Below are 27,276 nucleotides of genomic sequence, written 5' to 3' on the forward strand. Positions count from 1 at the left end.
TGTAAAGTGCTGAAGACAGCAGAAAAGACTAGAACAGAAACTTTATGTGTTTATCCTTAAGTCAGTAAAAAGCAGGGCCCTGGTATATCCTTAGTCTCTGCTCATGCAGTAAGGAACATTTCAGGAATGCTACTTACCAGCCAGAAAGAAAGTAGAGGTGTTTATCAATGCACTCAGCCAACGGAATCACAAGACTCCTCACTGTCCCCATAATCCTAATTTGAATTTTCAAATTGCCTTTTCAAGGATAGGTAGACAAATCTGGGTACTTAAAGACATAGAAAGGGATTCCAAGTTCCAGAAACTACATGGTCACAGACAACTGTTAATATAATAATGTGTGGCTTGGCTAACTTATCCATCTTTGTGAGTTATCTGTCACTAGGTTGATCTATGTTATAGCATTGTAAGGAGAAAGACATTTGGAAGTATGCATTTGTGTCAAGTTTCTTATATTCTTTACTAAATAAGAAATATTATGGTCTAATTCACAAAGCAGTATTAACTCAGATATTATGGATCATTGTTTGTACTAAAGTCGCAGGATAAATTACAAGGTCAGGAGGTTCCTGAAGAGAGTCACTCTTAGCAGATGTGTATAGAAAGAAAGTAATAAAAGGACGAATTGGGTGGATTGCTTAGATATCAGTCCTGATCCATTTGATTTTCCCCAAGTAAAGCAAACTCACTCACCCCATTGTATTACTGTCTGCCTTTCTTTCTAGCATATGTACTAGAAAATGATGAGGATAGAATAATTTAGAAGTTCAGAGTGGAAATTAGAGGACGGGAGTCAGGGTTCAGTTGATGAAGCATTTGCTTTGTCAGTATGAGAACTCAGTTCAGACCCCAGAAGCGTTATAACAACCTCGGAGAGTTGACAAACACATATTTGTATTCTCTGTGATGTTGAGAGAGGAGATAGAGACAAGTTGATCCCTGGGAGCTTGCTAGCCAGGTAGCCTAGCCTATTTGATGAAGTTCCAGGCCAAAAAATGATTCTGTCTCAGACAAAAAGTGAAAGACACCTGAGGAATGGTACCTGAGGTTGTCCCATGACTTTTAAGTACACAGATGGACACTCTTCCCCAAAGTGATAGAGATTGGAAAAATCTATTGGCTCTGACTAGATGGAGAAAAATGGAAATTGATTTATGGTATAGACCAGAAGAAGGAAGAGGATGGGAGCAAGCCAGATTCAGTGCTGTGTGAAGTCAGAGGTGGTTACTAAAGGAGGAGCTTAAAAATAAAGCCCTGGAGAATCCAGCAGTGACTTCTGTTGAGCCTCCAGTGTTACATAATCAGCTGTGTCTCTCATTGGTAACAATATGTGTAGCTTTCCTCCAGTATTTACCAAACTATGTTTCATGAATAGGAAGCCCTGCAGTCCACAGCCTAGAACAGGTCAGGGTTAGCTCAGAGAAGAAAGATGTGGTGGCTATAAAAGAGAAAGGGGAGGAATAAGTGAAAATGTTGGGTTCCGTTTATTGTGCCATTGCAGGTAGGAGATGGGCTTCTCTGTTTGCTTGCTGTCAGTGAAGAATTGGGTGAAAAATTCTCAGTAGGGAGACAAATACTCGACAATAGGTCTATAGGATCTCCAAGGAAATAGAAATCAATAAAAAATCTTATCTTACAAGGAAGAAAGAAAGGGTACTTCGTTTGCTTTGTGGAACAACTTCCATGACACTTCAAATTTCCCTTGAAAGAAAATCCCTGAACGGAACCCACCCTGTGTGAGACTTTAAATTTTTTAACAAAAGTTTTGCTTGACTGTAAACTTTTTAACAAAAGTTTTGCTTTATGACTTATAAAAACCTGGGCTTATGGTGTTGTTTTGTTTTTCTACAGGTGGACCAACAACTCTTCAGCTATAGCTTCGCCCCAGAAGTTGAGTTCAGGACAGCAAGGTCACTCGTCCTAGGCAAAGTCACAGGTCTGCTTCTCTTTCCTTTACTTTTCGGTGGATTTTGTTAAAATTAATGGCTGAGTAGTCTCTGTTGCTGTAGTCAACAACTGCAGACATGGCTCCCATCTATTGTCTTGGTACAGACTTTGAAGCAGGATATACTAAGACACACATGTGGCAATGGTGCAGAAAACCACTCATGTCTACTTTATTAGAACTCTAGTTAATCATTATTGGTGGATTATTTGTGGTAATTGTTTTATTGGTTAATTGTTAGCAATCAGAAAGAAAAATAATCAGGTAATAAAGTAAAATAATATTTTGATTTAAATTTTATATTCATTAACTATTTTTCTAGAAAGCCAGCTTTTGCTTAAATTTCCATATGTGTGTGTGCCTGTGTGTGTGTGTGCATGTGTATGTGTACATACACATACCTGAATTTCCTTTAATGAAGTAGGAAACTGAGCTGAATGAAGAATGAGGATTGAACCCTCACATTAGAAGAGTGGGTTCTCCTCTTGTTCTCATACAGGTTTTGTGAAATTTCACTTTCTGCTTGAGAATATTTATTGCATGTTCAGCACTGAACTTTTCATACTTTCCTCAAAAAATGAACATTTTAAACAATATTCTATCTTTAACAATGACTTTTAGATCTTAAATTTATTTTGTTTACAATTAATGTAGATAAAAAGCCTTTGGTTTGGTCACAGTTTGATCATCCTTTTGTTTTAGTTTTGTTTTTTTTAAGCCTGTATTATCTTGCGTAGAACACACAGCAAAGTTTAATTTTGAGCATTGTCCATGTGTACATGTATAATGTGTGATGTATGCACATTTACATGTGTGATTGTGAACAAGGATGTAGCATGGGATGTTTTGGAAGTTCAACAACGTGGATCTTGACTGTTCTACCTTGTTTGAGATAGGATCTTTTGTTCTGTGCTTTGTGCACAAGTGTAGAGAATTCTGGCTTATTAGTTTCCAGGGATTCTACCTTTTCCTCCCATCACTCTATAAAAGCATTGGAATTTCAGATACATCTACCATTAAAGCTGACTTTACTTGGGTTTGGGGGATTGAAACTCAGATCTTCAAGAAGCTAGCTGTCATGCCCACCTCGCCCAACAAGGATGACACAACACAGACTCTTCTAACTGCAGTTTATTCAGGACCTTTGAACAATCTTCTGACCTCTTGCCCCCCGAGGAAAGCCAGCCCTCAGCTTAAATAACCTCTGGGTAGCCAACCCCAGCCAGCTACGTGGGAAATGCAGATAGGTCCAGAAATGGGAAGCAAGCCAGATCCTTAGAGTTAGCCGTATATGGAGTTGTTTACGACCAAGAGCATTCACCATCAGGAAGGTGGAAGGCGGAAACCGGCGGCATTTCACAGCTCTCTACACCTAGCTCCCGTTTTTTTTTTCTTTTTCTTTTCTTTTTTTTTAAATCTCTATATAGTCTGGAAATCTATGTTGTACAAATTAGCAAATGCAAGTCTATTTCAGATTTTGAAATGACTTATGCCTTTGGACTTCTGCTTGACCCCTTATTTCCCAGCAATTCAACTATTTTTGTGTTTCTATAATGTTTTCTATGGTTCTGTTGGTCTCAGTAAGGTTTATAAAACATTTACAACTTTGGGTATCTTAAGCAAGAATGAACAACTCCAGAAATCACTCTCTTGTGAAATTTTTTTTAGTCCTCATCTCTGAGTCTCGATAGCACCTTTTGGAATGATTTCTGACAAATTCTGGGGGTCTTATTGGGGAATGTGGGATGTGTGTTTGCCTAGTAATCCCCAACATGAGTCTAGGAGCTGCTCTAACTCATACAGGATGTAGATTTGCAAGGCAAAGGAAACATTCTATGAAAAATAGTTATAGAAAATGTGTTTTGCTAACAGCGGAATAGCTTAGATAGGACCAGAAATGATCTTCTATTTCTCTAGTCTTCCAGATCATTAGGAATATAACATTTCCAGAGCATAATGTGAATGTACAATTAGTCTTGAAAACGTTGATTTCAGTTACCCAAGTGAAAGACAGATGACTCAGTCAGCATGAATGTCTTCTGAATGGGCAATTTCTTACCCTACCCCATATGCCTAATAATAATAATACTGTAATAATAAAAATGCTCCTTTTGAAGTTGTTTATTCTGGTTCACTAGTGTGTATCTGGTAAGTTTTAACTTCCTATTTCCTGAATCTTAGACGTTTCTGCTTGGCAAAAATTGTCATTTTTCTCCTTTCTGAGCCAAATCTTTTTGATATATATTTTTCTGTCTTAAAGTCCCTGAACTATAAATTTTTATCTGAAGCAAGGTATTTATCTCACCTTGAGTCTTGGAAGATCATTTGCCTAGACAGCTGAAGGGTGTTATATTTCAGATATTTTTATACTTCCTAAGCCTGCCATACTTCCTAAGTTCCTGTGCATCTTTGTATCTAGTTACATACAGTATTAATATGTATATATTAATTCTCAGGTTTTCAATGTAGCAGCTATTGAATCTTTTATATTTTATGTATTCAAATCTTTGAGGTCTGAATTTGAACAATTTTGGACTTTCTAATTTCACCCTCACTTATTTTAAAACATTGAATGCTGTCAAAACAGTATGAAGTCAAAGAATATAATACACTTTTAATTTTTATCATAATTTTTGGTGTATGTTTATCTGTGTGGGAGGGAGGGTAGGTGTGGATGATGCCACTGAGTGCTTTTTCAGGATTATTATACTTGCATGGTAAGCAGTTTTGCTATGGAGTTATTTGGGAAACGAGTTTTTCTTTACCTTTAATCTCCTAATGTTTTAATTCCCTCAGGTGTGATTACTCATAATTGACACAATATGTGGGCTACTTTATTGGTAATTTTTTCTTTTTATTTTTAAAACTAAAATCCTATTATATTGCCAGCAAAACTGTTAATTAAGAAAATCCATTGTCCTTACTCATTTCTTCTTGGTTTCTGTCTGTTTGTAAAGCATGTTGATAACTGTATCAAATATGATGTCTCTGCTAGACCCCATATCTGACTCTCTGGGGATCCAATTATGTTACTAGTTGTAAGTCTGTCCTCTGGCAGCTTCTTTATTCTGTGTATGTTGTGTATGTTTGCAGGAATGTATGTGAGTGTGCATATCCATGTGCTGACATACACATGCACACATACTTGCATATTTAGTTAAAACTGATATCTGAGAACCTGGAACATAAAAAATGGAACATTTCCCTCCTTGTAGGATTTGCACTTTTTATACTAGGTGCCACATGGAGATACCAATGAGGACAATTCCAGTCTCTCATTTTGTTCATTTCTGGATAGAACAGCAGTACAAATTTGAATTCTGAAACTCAATATATTAAAGCTATTGGTAGAGCTTCTCAGAATAAATGTTGCTAATGCTAGTATCATGCGGTATAACCGTTTATTTGATTTATTTATTTTCAAGATTTCATAGTTGGTTCATATCCCCCCTCGTTGCTCTTTCCTACCCTTCTTCTTGCTTAACTCCTCTTTCCCAAGTGAGCCGTGATTCTAGTGCTTTTTCCTACACTGTATTCATGTACATTCATCTGGTTTAGCTTATCCTGTGTTTTCAAAGTATTTTGAGTCATTTAATCTTCATTTCAACTGACATAGTAGAAATCTGAGGGGAAATTTCAAAGCTTTCTTATCATCCATCTCAGATTTGTGTGAGTGTGTGGTGTGTGTGTGTGTGTGTATGTGTGTGTACATGCGAAGACACAAGGATAATTAGTGACCTTCAGGCTTAGTTTACCTTAATTCTGTAGTTAGCGTTACAGAGTGTGCTAGGCTGGTTGACCAGCAAGTCTAGGAATCTGCCTGTCTCTGTCTCTCCAATGCTAGGATTATAGACACATGCTTCTAGTCCTAGTTTTGTACTTCTGTTTAGTGATTAAATGAAGGTCCTAATGCTTGAAAGGCAATGAATTTATTGACTAACCCATCTGCTTAGCCGAAACTTAGATGAAACCATTCATGTGCAATAGAAGCTAGAATGACATTCTCTTCTAAAATACCTCCAGGAACCTTGATGTTGGACACAATGTTCATAGAATCCTCCACTTATCTGAGTCAACCCAAAAATGGCACGAATAAAAGAAAGAATAAAGAAAGATGTCTAAGTGTTTGAGTGCCATATTGTTCTCTGTTTATGATGCTTTTATATTGGGAATCACGTAGGAGTGGATTAGGTTATGACTGAATAAAGAATTGAATGAACTTCCCCACTTTTCAGTTTAAAACATTTTCCACAAGCCACACAGCTTCCCTCCACACCAAAAAATGCTGTTAGGATGATGATTTGGGGTCACCATTAAGCTCAAATTTGTGGTGGTGAATGAATTCCAGTAGAAAAATGAATGGGGTCATATACGTATATGGTTCATGATTGAAGGGACACAATAGCCTGAGGGAAAGCAGGGAAGGGGGGGTTAGGTGCTCCCGTGAGTAAGATCTCTATTTACTAACATAATGACCTGAGTTTAATCCCCAAACCCCATATGATAAAGGAGAATAGACTCCTGAAAAGTTTCCTCTGGTTTCTACACACGCGACCCCTCCTACCAAGTAAACAAATGCATCTTTTTTAAAAAAAAAATTAAAAGCTGAGAGAAAGAGAGAGAGAGGGAGGGAGAGAGGGAGGAAGGGAGGGAGGGAGGGAAAGAGGGAGAGAGAGAGGGAAAGAGGGAGAGAGGGAGAGAGAGAGAGAGAGAGAGAGAGAGAGAGAGAACAGAGGCCAAGCTTTAGAGCAGTACACAAATGGAGAAAACAAGACAGGTTTGGACAGAAATGAATGTGTGGGTAGCATGGCAAAGGGAAAGCAAGGGTAGAGTAAAAATGATACACGGACCTGATAACAAATGTCACCCACTCCACGATTTTAGGAAAGATTACTCTGAGGGACATTTTCTACTGTAAAATAAAGATTTGCAAGCATTTTTCATAGTAGATTCTCAGGGGAAAATGTGTATAAAATTTGTCTTGTTTTTCCTCAATAGTCTTCCATTTCAAAGTCAAACACAGTTTGTTCATTTTCTTTCTGTGAGAGGAAGGAACAATTCACGGTCCTAAAGCCTGGTGATTTAGTCCATACTCTGTAATAGTCCTGCCACTATAGGCACCATGATAAATAGAATAGATTATTTTCTGAAGACATCTGCGATGGAGACACTAGCCCATGAAGAGAACCGATGCCACTGTCCATATTAAAACTGAGGTGGGGCTGGCAAGATCCCTGCACCAAGCCTGAGAATCCGAGTTTGAGCTTCAGGACCTCCATGGTGGGAGGGAGAGATAATTTTCCCTCATCCTCTAACCTACATATATGTACTGTAGCATTCATGTACATATTTCACAAAATAGTTAAATAATAAGGTCACAGTGTGTTGAATCTTCATGAATGAAGATGCTTTTCTATGGAAAATCATAAGATGTTGCTAAATTGGACTTTTAGTTTCTCACTGCCATTTTATCTAATTCTCCAAATGTTTTACTTCATTATAGCAAATATTAAATTAATGACATTAAGAGAAAGTTGTGTGGGAGATTGATGAGGTGACTCAAAAAATACTGATTGTCTTGAAGGGTTGCCCCAGAACTCGTACAAAAAGTCAGGCATAGTGGCATGCACTGCAAATCCCAGTTCTGAGGAAGTAAAGTGGATACTTGCAGCTGGTTCTTCAACTGGTCTGGCCTCCTTAATAGGCTCTAGGGCAATAATAAAACTGTAAAATAAAAGACACTAAAATTGAATAAAAGAGAGAAAAAATATACTGCCTGAGAAATGATAGTTAGGGTTGTTTTCTGGTACACATGCACTGTAGTGCTATGAAAGAAAGTGGTACCCAAAGGGAACTGCAGTAGACACACCCCCACCCCATACACATTCACACATATGTGTATCTCCATTCATATATACAATCACAAATCCATATATGTACAAGCATTCACACCAAAAAAAGGAAGAAACGGTAACATTTTACAAAGAAGAAGAGAGAAACATATTTAAGCAAGTCAATCATTTGAACAAGCCATCTTTTCTTGTATAATTCTCTAATACCTCAGAAGGTACCCTTGGGCATTCATCCAAATCCCTTCATCTGTGTGGGGATCCAAATACCTCATCTGTGAAGTAACTTCCTCATGATCTATATAGATTTGGGAAAAATACTATTTAAAATATGGAAACATGTTAATGTCAGATAGAAAATAATCATAATGATACAATTCTAAATTGGCATTAAGATGGCATTCACAGCATACTGATAGGTATTTGTTTTTACAGGTAATTCTGACAACCCTCCCCTGCTTGGTGAATTGGTAGCTCAAACCGTAAACCTAGCAGAGATATTACTTCTAAAGGCTACATAGGTTAAACAATTGCTCATGTGGTTTCCTGTATCCACTCGAATCTAAAAAGCTATATAGAAATAAGATGGATTCCACCTCACTTTTGCATGGAGCCCCATTAATCAGGAATTCTTAGAGCAATGAGTGATAACCTTCAAATGCCTTTGATCTAGTAAACTGAAGCAAGTTCTAATGGTGCCTGTTACAGAATGGGTTGTTAGTTCTTGGAGTCCTTCCACTTGCATTTCAAGTCTACAGCATCTTCCTCAGCAGCACAGTATAGCTAAATGAGAATCCCGAATGCTCCATACATCTTATAGATGATGTCAAAGAAGAGGGTTACACTATCAATGAAAAGTGTATTCCTTGCAGTCCTTGTTTTTAAAGATTATGATTTCATTTTGATTGTGTTCACCATTGGGTTTTCTCATGATTCAGTTCTGGTACAGTCAATATAAGACCAAGAAACAAAATTACTAAGTGGATAATGATTGGTATGTATGATGTTATGTGTATCTATGTGTATGTGTGTGTGCTTTATTTGTGTGAAAACTGCTGCATATGTGTGTGGAGGTCAGAGGACAATCTTGGATGTTGTCCCTTGACTTCCACCTCATTAGACGAAGGGTCTCTTGTTTATCCCTGAATACAGCAGATTACCTGGCTAGAAAGCTGTTAAGGATCCTCCCCTTTTTCTTTCCTATCTAAAAGGAGGAGCTTTATGTTCCCACCCACCTCTAACTACTTGTGGGTCTTGAGGAATATGCTTACACAACAAGTGCTTCACCTACTGAGTTATCTGCCAACCTAGTTTTCTGAGTTTAACAATTATATGAATATTAAAGGGAACTGACTTTGTAATATATCTAGCAGACTCATTGGAAAGAAGACTTCCAAAGGGATACAGTTTTATTCTAAGTGAATTTATCTCTCAGGTACATTGGGAGGTAGGTATGGCTCCTTATCTCTTAATGTTTTAAACATATATCGCATGCAGGTCAGCATAATGACAAGAGAGAATTTGAGTGTGAAGTCAGGTCAGTTCACAGAAGTCTGATGAATTCAGAAATACAGGTGGCACCAGCATTCAGTCTCTCTGAACCTGTCTGGCTGTTTCTGACTCCACATGACATCATTCCCCTCTTTGTGTGAATTTAGTCAGACAAAATGCCAGTGACAAAAGTGATGAAATCAGTCCCTTAGGGAGTAAACACTGTCAGTTCACTATGTCGTGCCCATGGTTCCTATGATGTTGCAAAGGGCATGTGTCTTAATGAGACCCTAATCAAGTAAAGCTTCGTAAAATTTTTCATGTTCTTTCAATTGTATCCCACTGAGTAAAATCTCTCCTTTGCGAAAATAACTACAAACAAGATTGGAATGACTATCCAGATACCAGTGTGTCTATTAAGAACCCCACATTATTACAGTATCCAGACGCTGTGCAGACACTGAATACCATGTCCTGATCATCCACCAGCTGTGAGTATGAAGGCAAAAGGTTCAGTTTGGGTTTAACTATTTTAGTGGTCTGAATGAGAATGCTGCCCATAGACTCATATGCTTAAATGCTTGGTCAAAAATTAGTGGACCTGGGATTTGTAGCCTTATTTGAGGAGAGACGTCAATGGGAGTGGGCTTTGAAGTTTCAAAATGGTATACTATTCCCAGTTTGCTCTCTCTCTCTCTCTCTCTCTCTCTCTCTCTCTCTCTCTCTCTCTCTCTCTGTCTCTCTGTCTCTCTGTCTCTCTCTGCTTTGTGGCTTTTTTCTCAATATTTAAGCTCTTAGCTACTGCTCCAACACCATAGCTACCTACCTGCTGCCATTTTCCCACTATGGTCATGGATTCACCCTCTGAAGCTGAAGCTGTAAGAAAATCCCCAAATTAAATGATTTATTATATATAGGTTACCTTGGTTATGACATCCATCTATAGCAATATAAAGGAAATCAATCAAGTGCATATATTTGAAATAGGAAGGAAACTTAGGTGATCTTTTCAGAGAGATATAGACTACAAGAAGGAACAATCAACCTTGATTCAAAAGTAAAACAGAAGAAATTGGTTGCAGCTTCATGAGGAACTGGGAATGTGGGTAATTTTAGCCCTGCAATATGCTTATCTTTAACAATAATCTAACTGAAGAAATGATATTTGACAGAAATTTAAACTTTTTGTACTGGGTATTCTCCCCACCCATGACCTTGAATTACCTGGCTAGATGGTGACTGAGCTCTTGCCTGCTGATGTAATTCCTTTAAAAGACAGAAGAAGGCAGGCTCTTGCTTTCTCATGTGGTGGTGGTTCTCTTTGTTATTTGTGAGTGTTGTCTTTCATGTCCTTTTATTCGGGCTCTTGAGGATTCACATAATTCTGCCTTCACTTTTGTCTTTTTTATGTGATTTGCTGACGTGTGTGTGGGTAGATGTGTGTGTGTGTGTGTGTGTGTGTGTGTGTGTGTGTGTGTGTATGTGTGTGTGTGCGGGGGATATTTGTGGAGGCTGGAAGTTGATATTAGAAGTTTTACTTGATTACTTTCCATCTTATTCATTGGGGCAAAGTTTCTCAGTCAAACACATAGCTCACCTATGCAGCTAGCCTAGCCAGCCAGTCTGCTTGAATAATCTTGTCTCCACCTTTTGAGACTGTAATTAAAGGGGAGGCTACCATATGCTCACCCAGCATTCATGTGGGTTCTTGAGATTCACAATTCCTATCCTCATGTTTTCATGGCAAGAGTTTTTAACCATGAGCGACTTTTCCCATCTCAGAGAGACTAGTTTTCTTTTAAATAGGTGTGTGTTGGTGCACTGGAACATGTTCAAATTTTTCCAAGAGTGCTACTTCCTTTTCTTTTGCTGTGAAGAGGTGGTATGACCAAAGGCAACATGGGGAGGAAAGAGTTTGTTTCACTTAGATATCATGAGTAAGAGTCCATTAAGGGAAGCCAAGGCAGGTACTCAAACACAGCAGGAACCTGGAGGCAGGAGCTGATGCAGAGGCCATGCTGCTCATGATTTGCTCAACCTTCTTTATTAGGAAATCAAAGACCACAAGTGTAGGGTGGGAGCTGCTAAGAATGGGCTGAAATTTCCCATATCAGTCACTAATTATGAAAATGCCCTATGGGCTTGCCCACAGCCTGATCCTATGGAAATATTTTCTCAAATGAGGTTCCCTTCTCACAGATGACTCTAGCCTATATCAATTTAAAATAAATAGTAGCCACCACAGTTAATCCAATGTCAATTTGACTTACAAACACATTACTATTTAACCATAGTCTTTCCCTTTTTGTTCACCTTTAAGACCACAGATTAACATTAATACCACAACATAAAATGTTTTACAAATTTAAATGTCCCACAGTCTTTCAAATTCAAACACTTAAGTTTTAAAATTTCTTTAAAATATTCAAAAGTCTTTCTAAAACTCTAAAGTATCTTTAAATTTCAGTCTCTCAACTGTGGGCTCTTATCTGACTCCACCCTTGCTGCCCACAAAGCTTGTCTCTTAGGCTGTGCACTTCATGGTTGCTGCTGCCTTAGTGGTCATTTTACAGTATGGGCAGTTTCAAAATCCTGAGGTCTTCTGCTGCAACTGGTCTGCACTTTCACCAGTAGCTTTTTCTGGGCTCTGTTCAAGGAGTCTATCAAGGCTGTGCAATGCCAAGCCTCAGCTGCTGGCTATGACCTCCTAATGCCTTCAAACCAGTGCCGTCAAGATGATTGTTGCACTAGCAGATTCGATTCCCAGTATGAGGTACAACCCTGGTTGCCTCTGGAACACAGCTTCTGTGTGCTGACCCTGAGCAAACACTTCCCAGAAGACATTCAACAATACTGGTCTCTCCTCAGTCCCCAGTAATTTCTCAGCTCCAGCTGAGAAGAATTGATTGTCCCAGCAAACAAAGATTTCACTTTATTGTCTCACATATTTTGTCAGTTCCAGACATTCAGCCCCACCAGCCTAGACCCATTGATTCTTAATTTAAAGTATGCAGTGTCCCAGAAAGACTCTTTAAATGCATCTCAAATTTCCCTCTGGAATTTTACTAGTTAGGTTTCTAGCATATACACTTCTCTAAATACTCCATCTTCTATGCTCCCACAGAACATTTCAACAAGTTTTGGCCAGTCAATGGTTTTCCCCATGACAAAATCCAAAGCCCTTCTACAGTCCTCCCCCAAATCACAGCCAGGTCTGTCACAGCTAGATCCCACAATCCTGGTACCAATTTTTTTCTTAGTCATGGTTACATTGTTGTGATTAAACATTGTGAACAAAAAAAAAAAACAACTTGAGGGGAGTGCTATTTTCTTCCCAGTTAATCATAAAAAATGGTGAGCACTGGAACTCAAGCTAGAAATCTGGATGCAGGACAGATGCAGAGTTCATGGAGAAATGTTGCTTAGAGTCTTGCTCCTGATGACTTTCTATGCTGTTTTTTTTTCTTTTTTGTCTTTATTTCATTTTCAATGAAAATATAATAACATCATACACACACACACACACACACACACACACACACACAACCACTCCTCAACTTTGGGCTTAAATAGCCTCACTTTCTTTTTTATAGTTTCTTTTATTTTTAAGAAAGAGAAAACAATATTTTTCATTTTACATACCTATCCCAGTTTCTACCCTTCTTCTCCTCCCATTTCCTCCAACTATTTCCTCACCAAACCCCTATCCACTCCTCTGAATGGGTAAGGCACATTGCTTTGTGGAAGGTCCCAGGCCCTTCCTACTATATCTAGGCTGAGCAAGATAAGAGAATAAGTACAAATAGTAGGGATTTGTACTGGTGCCACTGCCAATGGTCCTGCATTCTTCCCCAGCCAAACAACTGTTATCCACATTTAGAGGGACTAGTTTGGACCTATGCTAGTTGCTTCCCCTTCTGGCTGGAGTTGGTGAGCTCCCATTAGCTCATATGAGCTACTTCAGTGGGTATCCCCATAATTGTCTTGACCTCTTTGTTCATATTCTCACTTCTCTCACTTTTCAACTGTACTTTGTGAGTTCAGCTCAGTGCTCCATTGTGGGTCTCTGCCTCTATTTCCCTCAGTTGAAGGAAGAAGGTTCTATGTTGACTTTTAAGATACTCATCTGATTACAGTCATTTGTTCAACTATGTTTATAGCAGCATTATTTGTAGTAGACAGAACCTGGAAACAACCTAGATGCCCTGCAACTGAAGAATGGATAAAGAAAATATGGCACATTTACAGATTGGAGTACTACTCAGTGATAAAAAACAATGACATCTTGAAATTTGCATGTAAATGGATGGAACTAGAAAAAAAACATCCTGAGTGAGGTAACCCAGACCCAGAAAGATGAATATGGTATGTACTCATTCATAAGTGGATACTAGATGTAAAACAAAGGATATTGAGCCTACAGTTCATGATCCGAGAAAAGCTAAGTAACAAGGTGAACCCTAAAAATAACATACATAGATCCATCAGGAAGGTGGAAATAGACAAATCGCCTGACAAAATTGGGAGCACCAAGGTGAGGGGAGAAGGGAGGGTGGAAGGGGAAGAGGAGTGGAGAGAAGAACTTGAGGGAATGGGATAGTAGAGATGGAGGAAGGTCAGAGATGAGCGCAAGGAAAGAGATATTGTAATTGAGCAAGCCATTATGGAGCTAGCAGGAAATCTGGCACTAGAATAATTTCCAGGAATCCACAAGGATGACCCCAGCTAAGACCCTAAGCAATAGAGAAGAGGGTGCATGAACTCGCCTTGCCCCTGTGGTCAAATTGATGAATATCTTAAATGCCAATTTTCTTATAGAACCCAGCACCACCAGTCCAGGAATGGCATCATCAGCAATGAGTTGAATCCTCTAAGATCAATAACTCATTTACAAAGATGGCCGACAGACTTGCCTATAGCCTGATCTTATGAAAGCATTTTCTCTATTGAGGGTCTCTTCTCCTGTGTGTGTGTGTGTGTGTGTGTGTGTGTGTGTGTGTGTGAACTTCACTCTAGTTTTTCCCAAGTTGATTTAAAACTAGCCATCACATCATATTACTCTAATACAATATTTCAGTCTAGATGCATAGAGTCTTATAAAAAGTAATTTTAATTTATGTTTGTGCCTGGTGCTCCAAAATTAAAACACCCTTGGCTTGGATGTAGCTCATTGATCCAGTGCTTGTCTGATATGCATGACAGCTGGTCTGATTTGCAGCGTTGTAGGAACTGTGGTGCCACATCTGAACATTTGAGTTGTGGAAGCAGGACAATTAATATTCAAGGTCATCTTTGGTTACTAGGGGAGTTTAAAGGCAGCCTGACTATATGAGAACTTGTCTCAAAGTATGTAATAATCAAAATAAAACAGTTCCTAAACCACAGACTCTACCTCACTTCAATTACAATACTGTGTTTTAATGCTGCATCTGGATAGTACTTAATTATTATTTTCTGTAAGTCATAAAATATCTTAGAAGTCATAAAATATCTTAGACTCATTAATCCAATTTGATCTTCTGCATCATTAATTGAAAACACATACTGAAATACAAGATTTTAGCAACCTCTAACTTTTCAGATACAGACACCTTAATTTTTTGTAGTATGAGGGCTGGCTTGTTGGGGTTTCTGTCCAGCCCAGTACCCCAACAGCCGGCAAGCAACAAAGAAAAATCACGCACAAGACTCCATAAGGTTATAAACTGATTGGCTCATTAGGTCAGGCTACTTATTAGCTCTTATAACTTATGTTACCCCATTATTTTTATCTACGTTAGCCACATGGGCTCATTACCTTTCTCAGTGTGTCAGCTTACATGTTGCTTCTTCCGTGGTCTGCACAGGAATGGCAGAGGAACCTCTCTGCTTCCCAGAATTCTCCCAGTCTCTTTGCTCCACCCCTACTTCCTGTCTGGCTTTCCCGCCTATACTGCCTGCCTGGCCAATCAGCGTTTTATTAAAATATGATTGACAGAATACAGATAATTCTCCCGCACCATTTCCCTCTCTTTTTTTTTTTTAAACAAAGGAAAAATACCCATAATCCATTTGTTGGGAATGTGGGCGTAGTATTTTAGGCTACTTCCTGCTGGTTGGGGGCGCTGATAGTCTTAAGGGGACCTAAAGAAAATTTAGAGTTATAGTCAAGTCCTGACTGAAGTATCCTGTGAGTCTCGATCATCTTAGGCAGCAGTCTTGGATCAGTTTTGGATGTAGACCTCTGTCTACATCTGGGCGCCAATTTTTGATTAAGGAAGACTTACAAATGGGTAATATGGGATTATCCACGTCTGGGCGCCAATTTTTGATTAAGGAAGACTTACAAATGGGTAATATGGGATTGTTGCTATTCTCTTAAAGAAAATGAACTACATATCTCCCCATGGAGAAATTCAATAAATAGCTTAGTCTTGTCTAGTGTAGCAAAAAGGTGAGTTATTCTCGGGAGCAACATGATGTGTTGTTCCCAAATATAGATTGTCCTTTGATTGGAGTAACAATTACTATACCATTCCAAAAAAATAAAGGAAAGCATTTTCATCTTGGATTAGGCTACACATTTGTGTCTGGTTGTGGGAGTAAAGAATGTTTTATGTATGACAAGAATGCAGATAGCAAGACTATTATTGATAAAAATTTCAAATTAGTTATCTTCAAACAAAAATTGTATATCATTACTATTGATCAGACACAAATCAAGTGCAAACAAACAATTTCTATTATAATGGTGCTTTAAAATATTTATTTGTTTCTAATTCTGTGTATTGGTGTGGGTGTGCATATGACTGTACAGACATCATCCCTGAGGCAGGAGTTGTCAGCCACCTCACAGTAGCCAGGAGCCAAACTACAGTCCTCTGCAAAAGCATTCTCTGCTCATAATGACTGAAACACTTGCTTGGTTCCATATGTTCTGCTTAATTTAAAATTATTTCTTTCAAAAGAATATCATCAAGTTGAGGTGAGGTTAAGAATGTTAATTTTTATGAAATTTTGTAGTGTTTTTGTAGTTTTTCTCCCTAGATTTTCTTTGTTACACACAAATAATAATTCTAATATAAATGGAACATTTTTAGAATACTAATTTAGAATAAAGTGTTCATTTTTTCGTTATCATTATTATCTGATAATATATTGCTATGAAGTAATAAAAACTCATTTCTTAGGTTGACTCAATTTTTTTTCTCATCACATTGGTGTTATTTGACTCTGAACATGGAGTTGGATGAAGAGAGATGACTCCATGGACAAAGTACTTGCAATGCAAGCATGAAGACTTAATTTAGAAATCCAGAACCCAGAAAAAAGCAGGGCATGGCAGCAGACATCTTTAAACTCAGTGTTCTCCTAGAGTCAGGGAGAGAAGGAATGGATCCTGAGTGCTTACTGCTCTATAGAGCCAAGTCTGTGAACTGTATGTTCACTGAGACCTGGCCTAAGACCATATGATAATTTGTTCTTAAAATCGTTTAGTGGTTAAGTCTACTTACTGATCTTCCAGAAATCCTGAATTTGGTTCTCAACACCTTGCAATTTGCAACTTTGTTTAACAACACTTCCATGGAGTGTGATTCTTCTTGTCTCCATAGGCAACTGCTTTCAGACACACAGACACAAATAAATAAGAAAAATAAAATACATCTTTCAAAAGTATAGTAGAGAGTGATTAACAAAGACATTTCCATGAGTCTGTTTATCCCTCTTTTTCATTCACAGGCAGAACAACTGCACACACATACATATGCACATACTGATACCACACTCACACATACACACACACACACACACACACACACACACACACACACACACACACGGGGGGGAGACAGCGACAGAGAGAGAGAGACAGAGAGAGAAACAGAAGTGGGTAGGAAGGGAAGGGAGAAGGAAAAGGAGGAGATGGAGAGGAAAAGAGAAACTGAATAATCTAGGTTAGGAATTTTCCTAATATCACCAGTGTATTAGGTGGTAGAACTAACATTTAAAGGCAGGGATTTCAGTTTCTTATTCAGTCTAGCTTCATTTTATTTTTTTTATGGAATAGCATCCCTAACAAAATAAAAACAGGTATAAAGCAATGGTTCCTACACACTATTTTTTTTCTGAGAGCTCTTTCTTCAATGATTTACTCTTTAAAATGGGTACAGCCAATGTCCCAGGTAGAGTAGAACTTTATGGTGCAAATTCCCTGGAAGTCATGGTGTGGAGTCAGCCCAGAGTTTCTATCATCACTCTCTGATGGCTAATGCGACATAGACAGATAAATGGTCTGCTCCGTGAGTTTAGGTGATCATGTCCGTGATTTATGTGACTTGTATTTGAAAATCAGAGGAGAGTCTCACAGCAGCAGTGGTGATCATGACCTTGATGATGTGGCAAGGTTCTCTACCCAACTTTATGTGGCCTTCCATTTGTATTTTAATAAATAAAGCTCGCCTGAAGATCAGAAAAGTGGAACAGCCACACTGGCCAACCTTAGATTCTAGCAGCAATGGCACACCCCTTTTATCCCAGTAGCCACAATGACACGCACCTTTAATTCCAGTAGATACATTATCTTACTATAGAAACCAGGTGGTAGTGGTGATCGCCCTCAGGTTCAGAACTAGAGAGGACTATAAAATGGGAGGAGACAGCTCTCAGGCACAATCTCCTTCTGAGATTTCCCAGAGGCAGGATCACCATTTTTGTACTGAGGTCTAGTTATGAGCCAGTGGCTGGCTGCTTTGCTTTTCTGGTCTTCAGGTTCAACTCCAATATCTGTCTCTGAGTTTTTATTAATTTTGCTACACATCTTGTCTCAAGAGAGAGCAACATTGGACTCTTTGTTATGATTCAAAGCTAGGTGTTTATAGAAGAGAGGATATGACTTCTCCTTTAAAATAATAATCCTGAACTTCACTTTCCCTGTTTGGTTGGGAACAGAAGGAAGAGAACAATTTCTAGACTCTAACTGATGATTGGCCCCTAGTGAAACTAGGGTTTAGGCAGTAGTAAGATTCTGATAATTAATTCATCCTAAAAGAGTTGACTGAGGCCAAGGACAATGGCATTGTTCTTTGAGTCTACTGCATGGATGGGCTTTGTGGGAGCCTTGTCTGTCTGGATGCTCACCTTCCTGGACTTGGGGGGAACGGGGAGAACCTTGGACTTCCCATAGGGTAGGGAACCTTGACTGCTCTTTTGCCTGGAGAATTAGAGGAAGGAGGAGTGGGGCGAGGGGAGGGGAGGAGGTAGAAATTTTTAATGAAAGAAAGAAAGAAAGAAAGAAAGAAAGAATTGAACCTGGGAACAGAGGTAACAGCTTAATTGACACATGACATATATCTTTGGCCTTCTCATCCACATGTATACATAATACACATACAACACTATGAACACACACACGCACACAATCAGAAAAGAAATATGTATACCATGGCATATACATCTCCTCAGTCATACACAGAAACATGGGAACACACACATACACACAGGAGAGAGAGGAGAAGGGAGGGAGGGAGAGAGAGAAAGAAAGTGAGAGATCCTTGCATGGGGTCTTTTCAGTGTTGCCTGGGAAAGAAAGAAGGACATTAGATGACAAAACTCTACAGCGTCAACCAGGGATCAAACAGTAAACAATCAGGACTGATAATATGCTGAGATTTGTTTGTCAGAATTGAAGGCTATGCTTCTCGTGACTGGACCAATGCAAATTACAAACAAAGGTCACAATCATGTACAGGATTTCTGACCAAAGGGACAATGTAAACAGTCACTCTGTTTTTAAGGATTAGCCCTTGTTCTTGCTGGGTACACTCAGATTATCTGGGATAAGATTCATCCTTACCAAAAGTCTACTTATTAGTAATTCATTTGTATATAGCACCTATGTCTAATGTTCCGTTGAATAACTGGGGATGGTACCTTGCCAATATGTCACATAACATATTGACAACCTGTGTTGTTAAAGTCTCTTCATTGGTATTTTTCTACTAAACATAAATTCATATAACTTTAAATTATTTACTTTAAAGACAACCATATTGATTTAACAATTAACTATTTCATGCATTGTAGATGGAAGTTTCTGTCCTGACTGGTCCTGCAGCTGTTCAGTCCCAAAGAAACACACAGAGATTTATATTAATTATAAACTGTTGGCCTATTAGCTCAGACATATTGTTAACTAGCTCTTACAACTTAAATTAACTCATAATTCTTACCTATGTTAAGCTATGTGGCTTGGTACCTTTTCTTAGTGCAGCATTCTTATCATGCTTCCTCTTTGTCTGGGTGGTGACTGCAAACTGATCTTTTTTTCTTCCCAAAATTCTCCTAGTCTGGTTGCCTCAACTATATTTCCTGCCTGGCTACAGGCCATTTGGCATTTTATTAAACCAATATGGCTACTACTAAATCTTTACAGGCAATAAGAGAATATCCTACAGCAATGCATGTATCACATTGCTGCGTGGTATTCCATTGTAATGGTGAATTTCAGTTATCAACCTGATGCAGCTTATACTGCCCTAGGAAGACAACTTCAGTCAGCATGTCCATGGGAGACTATGTTAATTAAATTAATTGATGCAGAAAGACCCAGCCCACTAGGGAAGGCACCATTCCCTAGACAGAAGGTCCTGAAATCTGTGAGAGAGGAGAAATCAAGCTGAATAAAATTAGGCAAGCATGTATATGTTCATTTCTCTTTGTGCTCACCTGTGGATGTGTTATGACTAGCTGAAGATCCTACATTAACTTCCTCATAATAATGGACTTCACCCTAAAATTGCAGGCTAAAGTAAACTCATTTCCCCTTAGTTTCTTTTAGTTAGACTATTTTATCACATCAACAGAAGTGAAACTAGAATGTCCATAGTATGTACAACTAAAATAATAACTTGAAAACTAAAAATATTAATATAACTAAAATAAATTCAAAATATTTAAAAGCATATAACTCACCAGTAGTTAGTCTACCAACCATGGTTTCTGATAGTTCCAGAATATTTTCATAACCTAGAAAAGATTCCTGGTAACTACTGACTATTCTTCAGTGTGCTCAGCCCGCTGTCAACAGCTTCTTACCAACCTGTCTTTATCAAGTTAGCTATTCACATATTTCACATAGGTACAGTAACTTATTAGACAAACCTCTGGTCTGTCTGTGGGAAACTATCTACGTAGGGTTAATTGAGGTTGGAAGACTGTAAGCGTGGAGGTCATCATTTCATTATCTGAGTTCCTAGACTATGAACAAAACAGAAAGCCCACTGAGTCCCATAATTCATCTCCTTCTGCTGATGATGCAATGTGACCAGAAACCTCATTCCTCTGCCTCTATGACTTATGTGTCAAGATCACCTGTCTTCTCAACCTAAGAAAAAAATCAACCCTTCTCTTCTTAATTTCTTTAGTTGGGTATTTTACTGAAATAACAAGAAAAGTAAGAAATGTACCTCAAAGATCAATCAGAAGTGTCACTGGTAATAGTATGAGACTGTCCAGTGTGAGACTCAAGGATGTATTGGCCATGGTGTGGGTTTTAGGAGTAGGGCAGCAGGCAGGATGCCAATGTTCACTACTGTGCTGTGTGATATCAAGTACCTGCTGAAACCTATTGCCTGGGAACTCATCCTCTTTCAAACTTCAGGGATGGTCCTGGAATCTGTTATGAAATTATGATATATGATATATGAAAATGATATCATATGAAGATGAAAAATTCATGTAAACCTGGCAGGCCCAGTGCCAAGTCAGTTCTTGGGTCGTATTTAATACTATTTTATTAAAAATGTATGAAAAGGGAAACTGAGAGTCCTGGTCCTTTGACAGGGGGATGTTTACTCACAGAATATCTAGTGGAAGCACATCTGAGAGTTAAAGCCTAGAATGTCCCAGTTCTGGAAGTAGGGAGTGAAATGGTGGGTGCGCAAGCTCTATCTTGGAAAATTTGTATGAAAAGCTAGTCTCAAAATGTGGACTAAATTCTTAAGGGAGTTCCTCAGTTTTCATACCAAAACTTATGATGATTCCCTATAAGTTTTGCTTTTGATAGTTTTTTTTCTCTTAAGTGGTGATGGTGTGGTGGTAGTGATGTGTGTGTGTGTGTGTGTGTGTGTGTGTGTGTGTGTGTTTGTGTGTGTGTATGTGTGTGCATGCGCACAGTGTCTATGTGGAAGTCAGGGAACATACTCTGGTTTGGGGTCCAAGGCTTCTTTTGGGGTGTTTTTGAATCAGGGACTCTCATTTTCTTAGAACTTCATCATGTAGGCCAGGGTAGCTGACTAATGGACTTCCAAGAGGCCAGTGTCCCCTCCTCTCCGTTACTGAGATTACAATTGTGCAAAAGTACACCCAGTTTTTATTTGGTTTCTAGGAACAGATTTCAGCTCCCCACATGAAAAAGGCAGATGTTCTACCAACTTTGCTGTCTCTTCATCCCATGACTGGTTTGATAATTAAGTGGTATAATCAGGTCTATGTTGTGTGTTTTTGTTGAGGGCCATGGAAGTATATAGCATATGATAACTAATATTTAGATGTCAATCCACCAGAGAAATAATTCTCTGAGAGAGAAGAATCCCATCCAGACAGGGTCTGCAGGTCCACTAACTCTAGAAACTGTTGCTCCTGTCTATAATTTCACATTTGCTAAAGCAACTATGGTGGCTCCCCTGCTCTGTAGTGTGTACTTTCATAGGATATGTATGTGTAATCTCATGATTTCATCTCAATGGTATGGACACTCATATTCATGGGTGGTCAGAAAGATGACCTCTCAGTAATCTGTATAATTTTTATATGAAGAAAATATTCTAGGATATGCTTCACAACTAGATCCATTGTCCCACAATGGCTGTAAGGCACTTAAAAGTCTTTTTTGTTCCTTTTATTGAGACGTATATCAGAAAATAACAATTTCTCCTCAGTCTAAGAAACATTTAGCTTATTTTTACTTCAGAGCAATTTCAAACTTGATTAAAGATTTTTGTATATATATATCTTAAGTTAAAAACTTTACAATTAAGAACAAGGCGAGAGTTCCAGGTGTCTAGTCACAGTCTTATACCAGAAATCTTGAAACTTTGTACTGCCACAGTTCAGTGGCTCTGCCTTTATAACTTAACCTAAGAATGTGCTATGACCAATTGGATGTGACCTTGTAGCTTTTTTCTTGCCTTAAACCTCTAGAAAAAAGTGCTTTTTAAGCTTGATGAAAAAAGAAGCAAGGTGAATTGAAACAGAGAATTAGAGAAAGACTTAGAACTATAGAAATGGAACAGAGAAATGAAACAAAGGAGAACTAAACACTGTAGAGATTTGAAACTAGAGGCAGAAGAATAAAGAATAACACCTGAACAGCATGTGTGTGAGTTATTCAGAACCCTTCAGATTCAAAACATCCTAAGTTCCTTTCACTACTCTGTGGTTTCTGACCTGGTCTGGAGGCAGTCTTGGGGGCTGGACTCACAAGCTGCTCGTATGTTTTTGTGCACATTGCCCAGTATGTAAGAGCCACATGATATCTAAATGCTAACTGAAGATGTTTAAACATGAGGGAGCTGAAAATCATACCAAAACAATTTCTTTGTTCTTTAAGTTGGAATAAAAACATTGCAGACAAGTGATGTCCATACATCCTAGATTTCTGTCTTTTAACATGGGGGTTCCCATGTAATTCCAGATTTATACATTTAAATTATATGAAAGCAATGGTGTTGGTTAAGGAAAAGTCCAACATATTGATCTCAGCTGGTAGGACTTCTTGTTTCATTTTACCCTGAGAGAGAATAGAAAGGGAGGGAACGTCTTACAGGTATGAGAAGAGAGAATTCCTTCAGCCTAGAATCAAGTGAAGCCCCTCATCAGCAGATTCCCAGCTCAGTTAATTAATTACCTCACAAGACCTACCTCCTTCCTGCTATGAACAAGCAATTCTCTAGGAATCTCAGGGGAAGTCCAATTAAGGCGAAGGGCATGTTAACCCACACGTGCATTCTGAGTATTCCCTGATTTTACTGATCTGATTATTGTTGCAACCAAGTCATTTCCAGAGCCCTCTTTCTGCGTCTCTTACCAGAGGATACAAAAAATGGGGGGGGGGGAGCTTCTTAGCAACCTTTTGAGATGTAATTTGAGAGCCACCAAAATGGCATGCTATCTATGGCAAATGTCAAGAGAGTTATGCATCACTTTCCTGTGGGGAACTGGTTCCCACACTTGAGTATTTCTTTCTTTCTGTAACTCTTCTTCTTTGAGAAGCCCACACACATGCTCTAATCAGTGTCATGCTTTCTGCTGAGTGCCTTTCTTTCTCCTAATCCATGGAAGTACACTCATATTTAAATATAGTAAAATATCCCATTCTGCTTTATAAACTGTCTCGTACAAAAGTTCTTCCCAGCACTGAAGCGTTCATTTCTGCATTGAAGAGCTTGGTGTAGCCCGAGCCACAGTCCCTAAAACTTTAGAACTTCTTGGACTATGGAGGCACGTGATGCAGAGCTGCATCTCCATCCCCCCACGGACAAGCAACATGATCATGGATGGTACTAAACAGAAAAGTGGAGACTCTTTAGTACAAAATTTTTCCTTCTTTTTCCAGACTGTAGTATTGTTTTTGACAGTAGTCTGCACTTCTTTTGTGGGTTTTCCAAAGATGTTATTTTGATGTCACTGCAGTTCATAATGTTATATCAAAAGACACTTCATATCTGTTGCAGATAATGTTGGTAATCTTTGCAATAAACACGTAGGAAGTGCTTTTGGCTTTAAATTGCCACTATTTTATGTAAAGATTGTCTTCTTACTCAGTATTGTATTGTAATTACTTGAGTGTTTTAAACCAAAGCAATGCTATTACAATTTCATTATATTTCTGCCATTTCTCAGTTAAGAGGAGCACTTTGTGTATTTGTGGGGTAGTGTGTTGTGTGTCTAAGAGGGGGCATGCATTCACACATGCATGCATAGATGCCTACTCTGCTCATTGGAAGCCAGAGGAAGATGTCTGATGCTTCACTCTATTACTTTTCATTCTATTAATTTGAGGCAGGATCTCTCATTGAACCTGGAGCTACGCTGCCCCCATCAACCCACAGAAATCTCCCAGTTTCCTGTATCACTGTATTGGAGTCACAGTGATAAACATATATAAACAATCTGGACCACATATTTATTTGTTTTTACAATGTTAAATTTTTTTCTTCATTTTTGAGATTATAATTTAGTTGCAACTTTTCTCCCTTCCTATTTCTGCTCCTAAGTCCTTCCATATATCCCTCCCTACTCTCCTTCAAATTCACGACCTTTTTTTTCACTAATTGGTGTTGCATGTATATATAAATATGTTTACAAGGATATATTCCTAAATATAATTTGTTCACTTCATACAATGCTACCTGTTTGTATGTTTTCAGCACTGTCTCTTTAGTACTGGATAACTGGTTTATGTGTTCTTCCCTGGGTAAGGCCACCATTCTCATCCCCAGCTTTCCTCAGTTGCTTATAGTTCTTTGTGTAGGGTTGGAGCCTCACAGGCTTCTCTTCATTCAGTTTGACATGTTCAGTGTGCCTGGCTTTTAATGTGCATGCTGGGTATCAGAACTCAGCATTCACTATTGCTTATCAAGTATCTCTTACATGTTGAGCTGTTTCTTGGATTCAAATATTTTAGAGACACTTTCCCATTGTTTATTTTAACAGCACCACTGAATTTTAGTTGAATATTAGTTGTTGCATTGACTGTTTTCTTAACTTTGTACTCTGGTGCAGTTAGACTTGGGGAGGATCATGCACAGTCTCCAGAGAGGTCAGCATAGTTGTTCTGTGTGAGGAAATTCTGGGTGTCATATTGCAGCCATTATGATTCTTTCACACCTGTAACCACTCTACTACTTTGTCTTTTGATTCTTTTCTTTGAAATAAACTACTTGAACTCTAGTACAGTTCTTGGAGAATTCAAATTACAGTATTAGAGCTGTGGATTATAGTTTATAGGGCCCTTACTCTGATTTCCAGGTCCCTGTGTCTTAGAACAAGGAACTGGAACAGGGGCACATGAATAGTGATGAAGACAGCTTTACTAAGAGAACACTAGTGAAGGTGACAGGACACCAGAATGAACTCATGGAGCTAGGCACAAGAGCCCAAGTTGCTGTCCCTCGAAGTGTCATTTGTACAGTACTCACTTCTAAATCTTGGGTTTCTTTCTTACAAGGTCTCTCCCATGCAAGTAGCCCCACCAGGAGGTATTTTCAGGCTTTCCACCAACTGGATTCAAATAGCAACTGCTTTTCATGTGTATATGTGCACATGTGTAAATATTTGTTAACATATCTATAGGTATGTGTCTGTGTATAGCTTAGCATGTATGTGTGTTCAGAAGTCCAAAGTTCACATTGAATGTTTTCCTCAGTTGATCTCAATTTCCATTTACTGAGTCAGGGTCTCTGCATTTAACTTAGGGCTCACCAATTAGCTAGTCTGTTTAAGCAGCTTGCACCCAGATGTCCTATCTTGATCTTCCAAAGACTGGGGTTACAGGCTACCTTTGTGACTGCCTTGTTTTATATTAGATTCTAGAACAATATGAATTTTTCAGATTCTCAAGCTTTTAGGACAAGTGCTTCATCCACTGAAACATCTTATCAGTCCTAGCACATTAATCTTGTACCTTTCTATGTCTGCTCTACTCTTCAGATATAGTAACAGCCATTCATCCATTCACGAATTGATTTAGTTGGAAAGCAAACACAGATTGCCTCCACTCCAAAGATCATCTGTATACACTATACCATTCAGTCTTCAATAAAAAGCACATGAGGAGTAAGCCTAATTCTACAGTGTATAGAATTATAGACAGACATTAAATGACTACACAGATAAAGAATCAGTTATGGAAAAGCTGAGTGAAAGCAACATATGAACAGATGCAGTTTTGTGTTGCTGGGAGGCTGCTGCATTGGATGGGGTCTCCTTTCATGATTAGGCTCTTCAGTATGAGAATGTGATGTTTAAATGTTGTTTGCCATGTGCCTGGCAGTAAACTATAAGGGTTTAACCTTCAGTACTCCATTTAACACTCAGCACATATATAACACACAGTCCCAAGTACCAAATAGCATGTATTAAAGTACCAGATGGTCTAACTGCTTAACTAACATCTGTTTTGAAACATCCCTTGAGTTTGAGGGTTCGGAATGATGTGAGCTGCTCCTGTTGTCTTTAGTCAGTCATAAGTAAGGGACTTATTCCGTGTTTACTTTATAGATTTAAGAAAGTGTCCAAAAGATAATTTGTAAGCTGTCAACAAGAACAATATTAATAAATGGGAAAACTGAATGTTCAACCCAAGGATTCCGATATATTAATGATAAACCCTGTTTCTGGAAGAAGTGTTATATAAATGTTTAATTAAAAGAAAACGTGAAAAACAACATTCCCAGGGAGTGTTTATGAAACTACCAAGTATTAATTTTCCTCCCTTTGTAGAACAGTGTGACATTTCTCAGTTTGAGGTTTTCATATAATTTTTAAAGGAGAATTGTTCCTAGATTTTAAAACCTGGCACAACACTTCCACTTATTTAAGAATGGTCATGTGCCCATCTTCTGAACACAAGGCAGACTATAAGCAGAAGTCACTAGTTTTCCCAGAAGGCAGATTGAGCAAGTATGTTCGTCTTTACTCTTCTTCTTATACCTGGAGAGAGATGATGGCTGGAGCCTCTAACGTCATTTTATAGAAAAGGAGATAAAGGTATAGTGTCTAGAAATGGAGTAAAAAATTTCAAAAAAATAAGATCTGAATATCTGATAATATCTATAGCCATAATGAAGTACTAGGCCTGGGCTGCCTAGCGTTAGAGTTCTTATTAACTTGAGTTAAAGGTAACTTTTTATTTAGTTAGACCCCTTCAGCTGTTTTTTTTCTGATATATAAGTTATATTAAATATATAAAAAAGGATAATGTGTGACTTTGTGACCTATTAAATCACGTTG

The 27,276-nt window shown here is 38.4% G+C and overlaps 1 protein-coding gene across 1 annotated transcript in view; it reads left to right on the plus strand.

The window, feature by feature from the left end:
* The window catches only part of Cntnap5 (contactin associated protein family member 5), a 908,928-nt gene that overhangs the window by 859,333 nt on the left and 22,319 nt on the right, over nt 1-27,276 (plus strand). Inside the window, exon 21 of the mRNA XM_087906619.1 lies at nt 1,852-1,936. Within this exon, the coding sequence (XP_087762745.1) occupies nt 1,852-1,936 (85 nt within the window). The remainder of the gene's footprint in view (nt 1-1,851; nt 1,937-27,276) is intronic.

This window comes from Myodes glareolus, chromosome 5, assembly GCF_982192425.1.
Source record: "Myodes glareolus chromosome 5, mMyoGla1.1, whole genome shotgun sequence".
Classification (NCBI taxonomy): Eukaryota; Metazoa; Chordata; class Mammalia; order Rodentia; family Cricetidae; genus Myodes; species Myodes glareolus.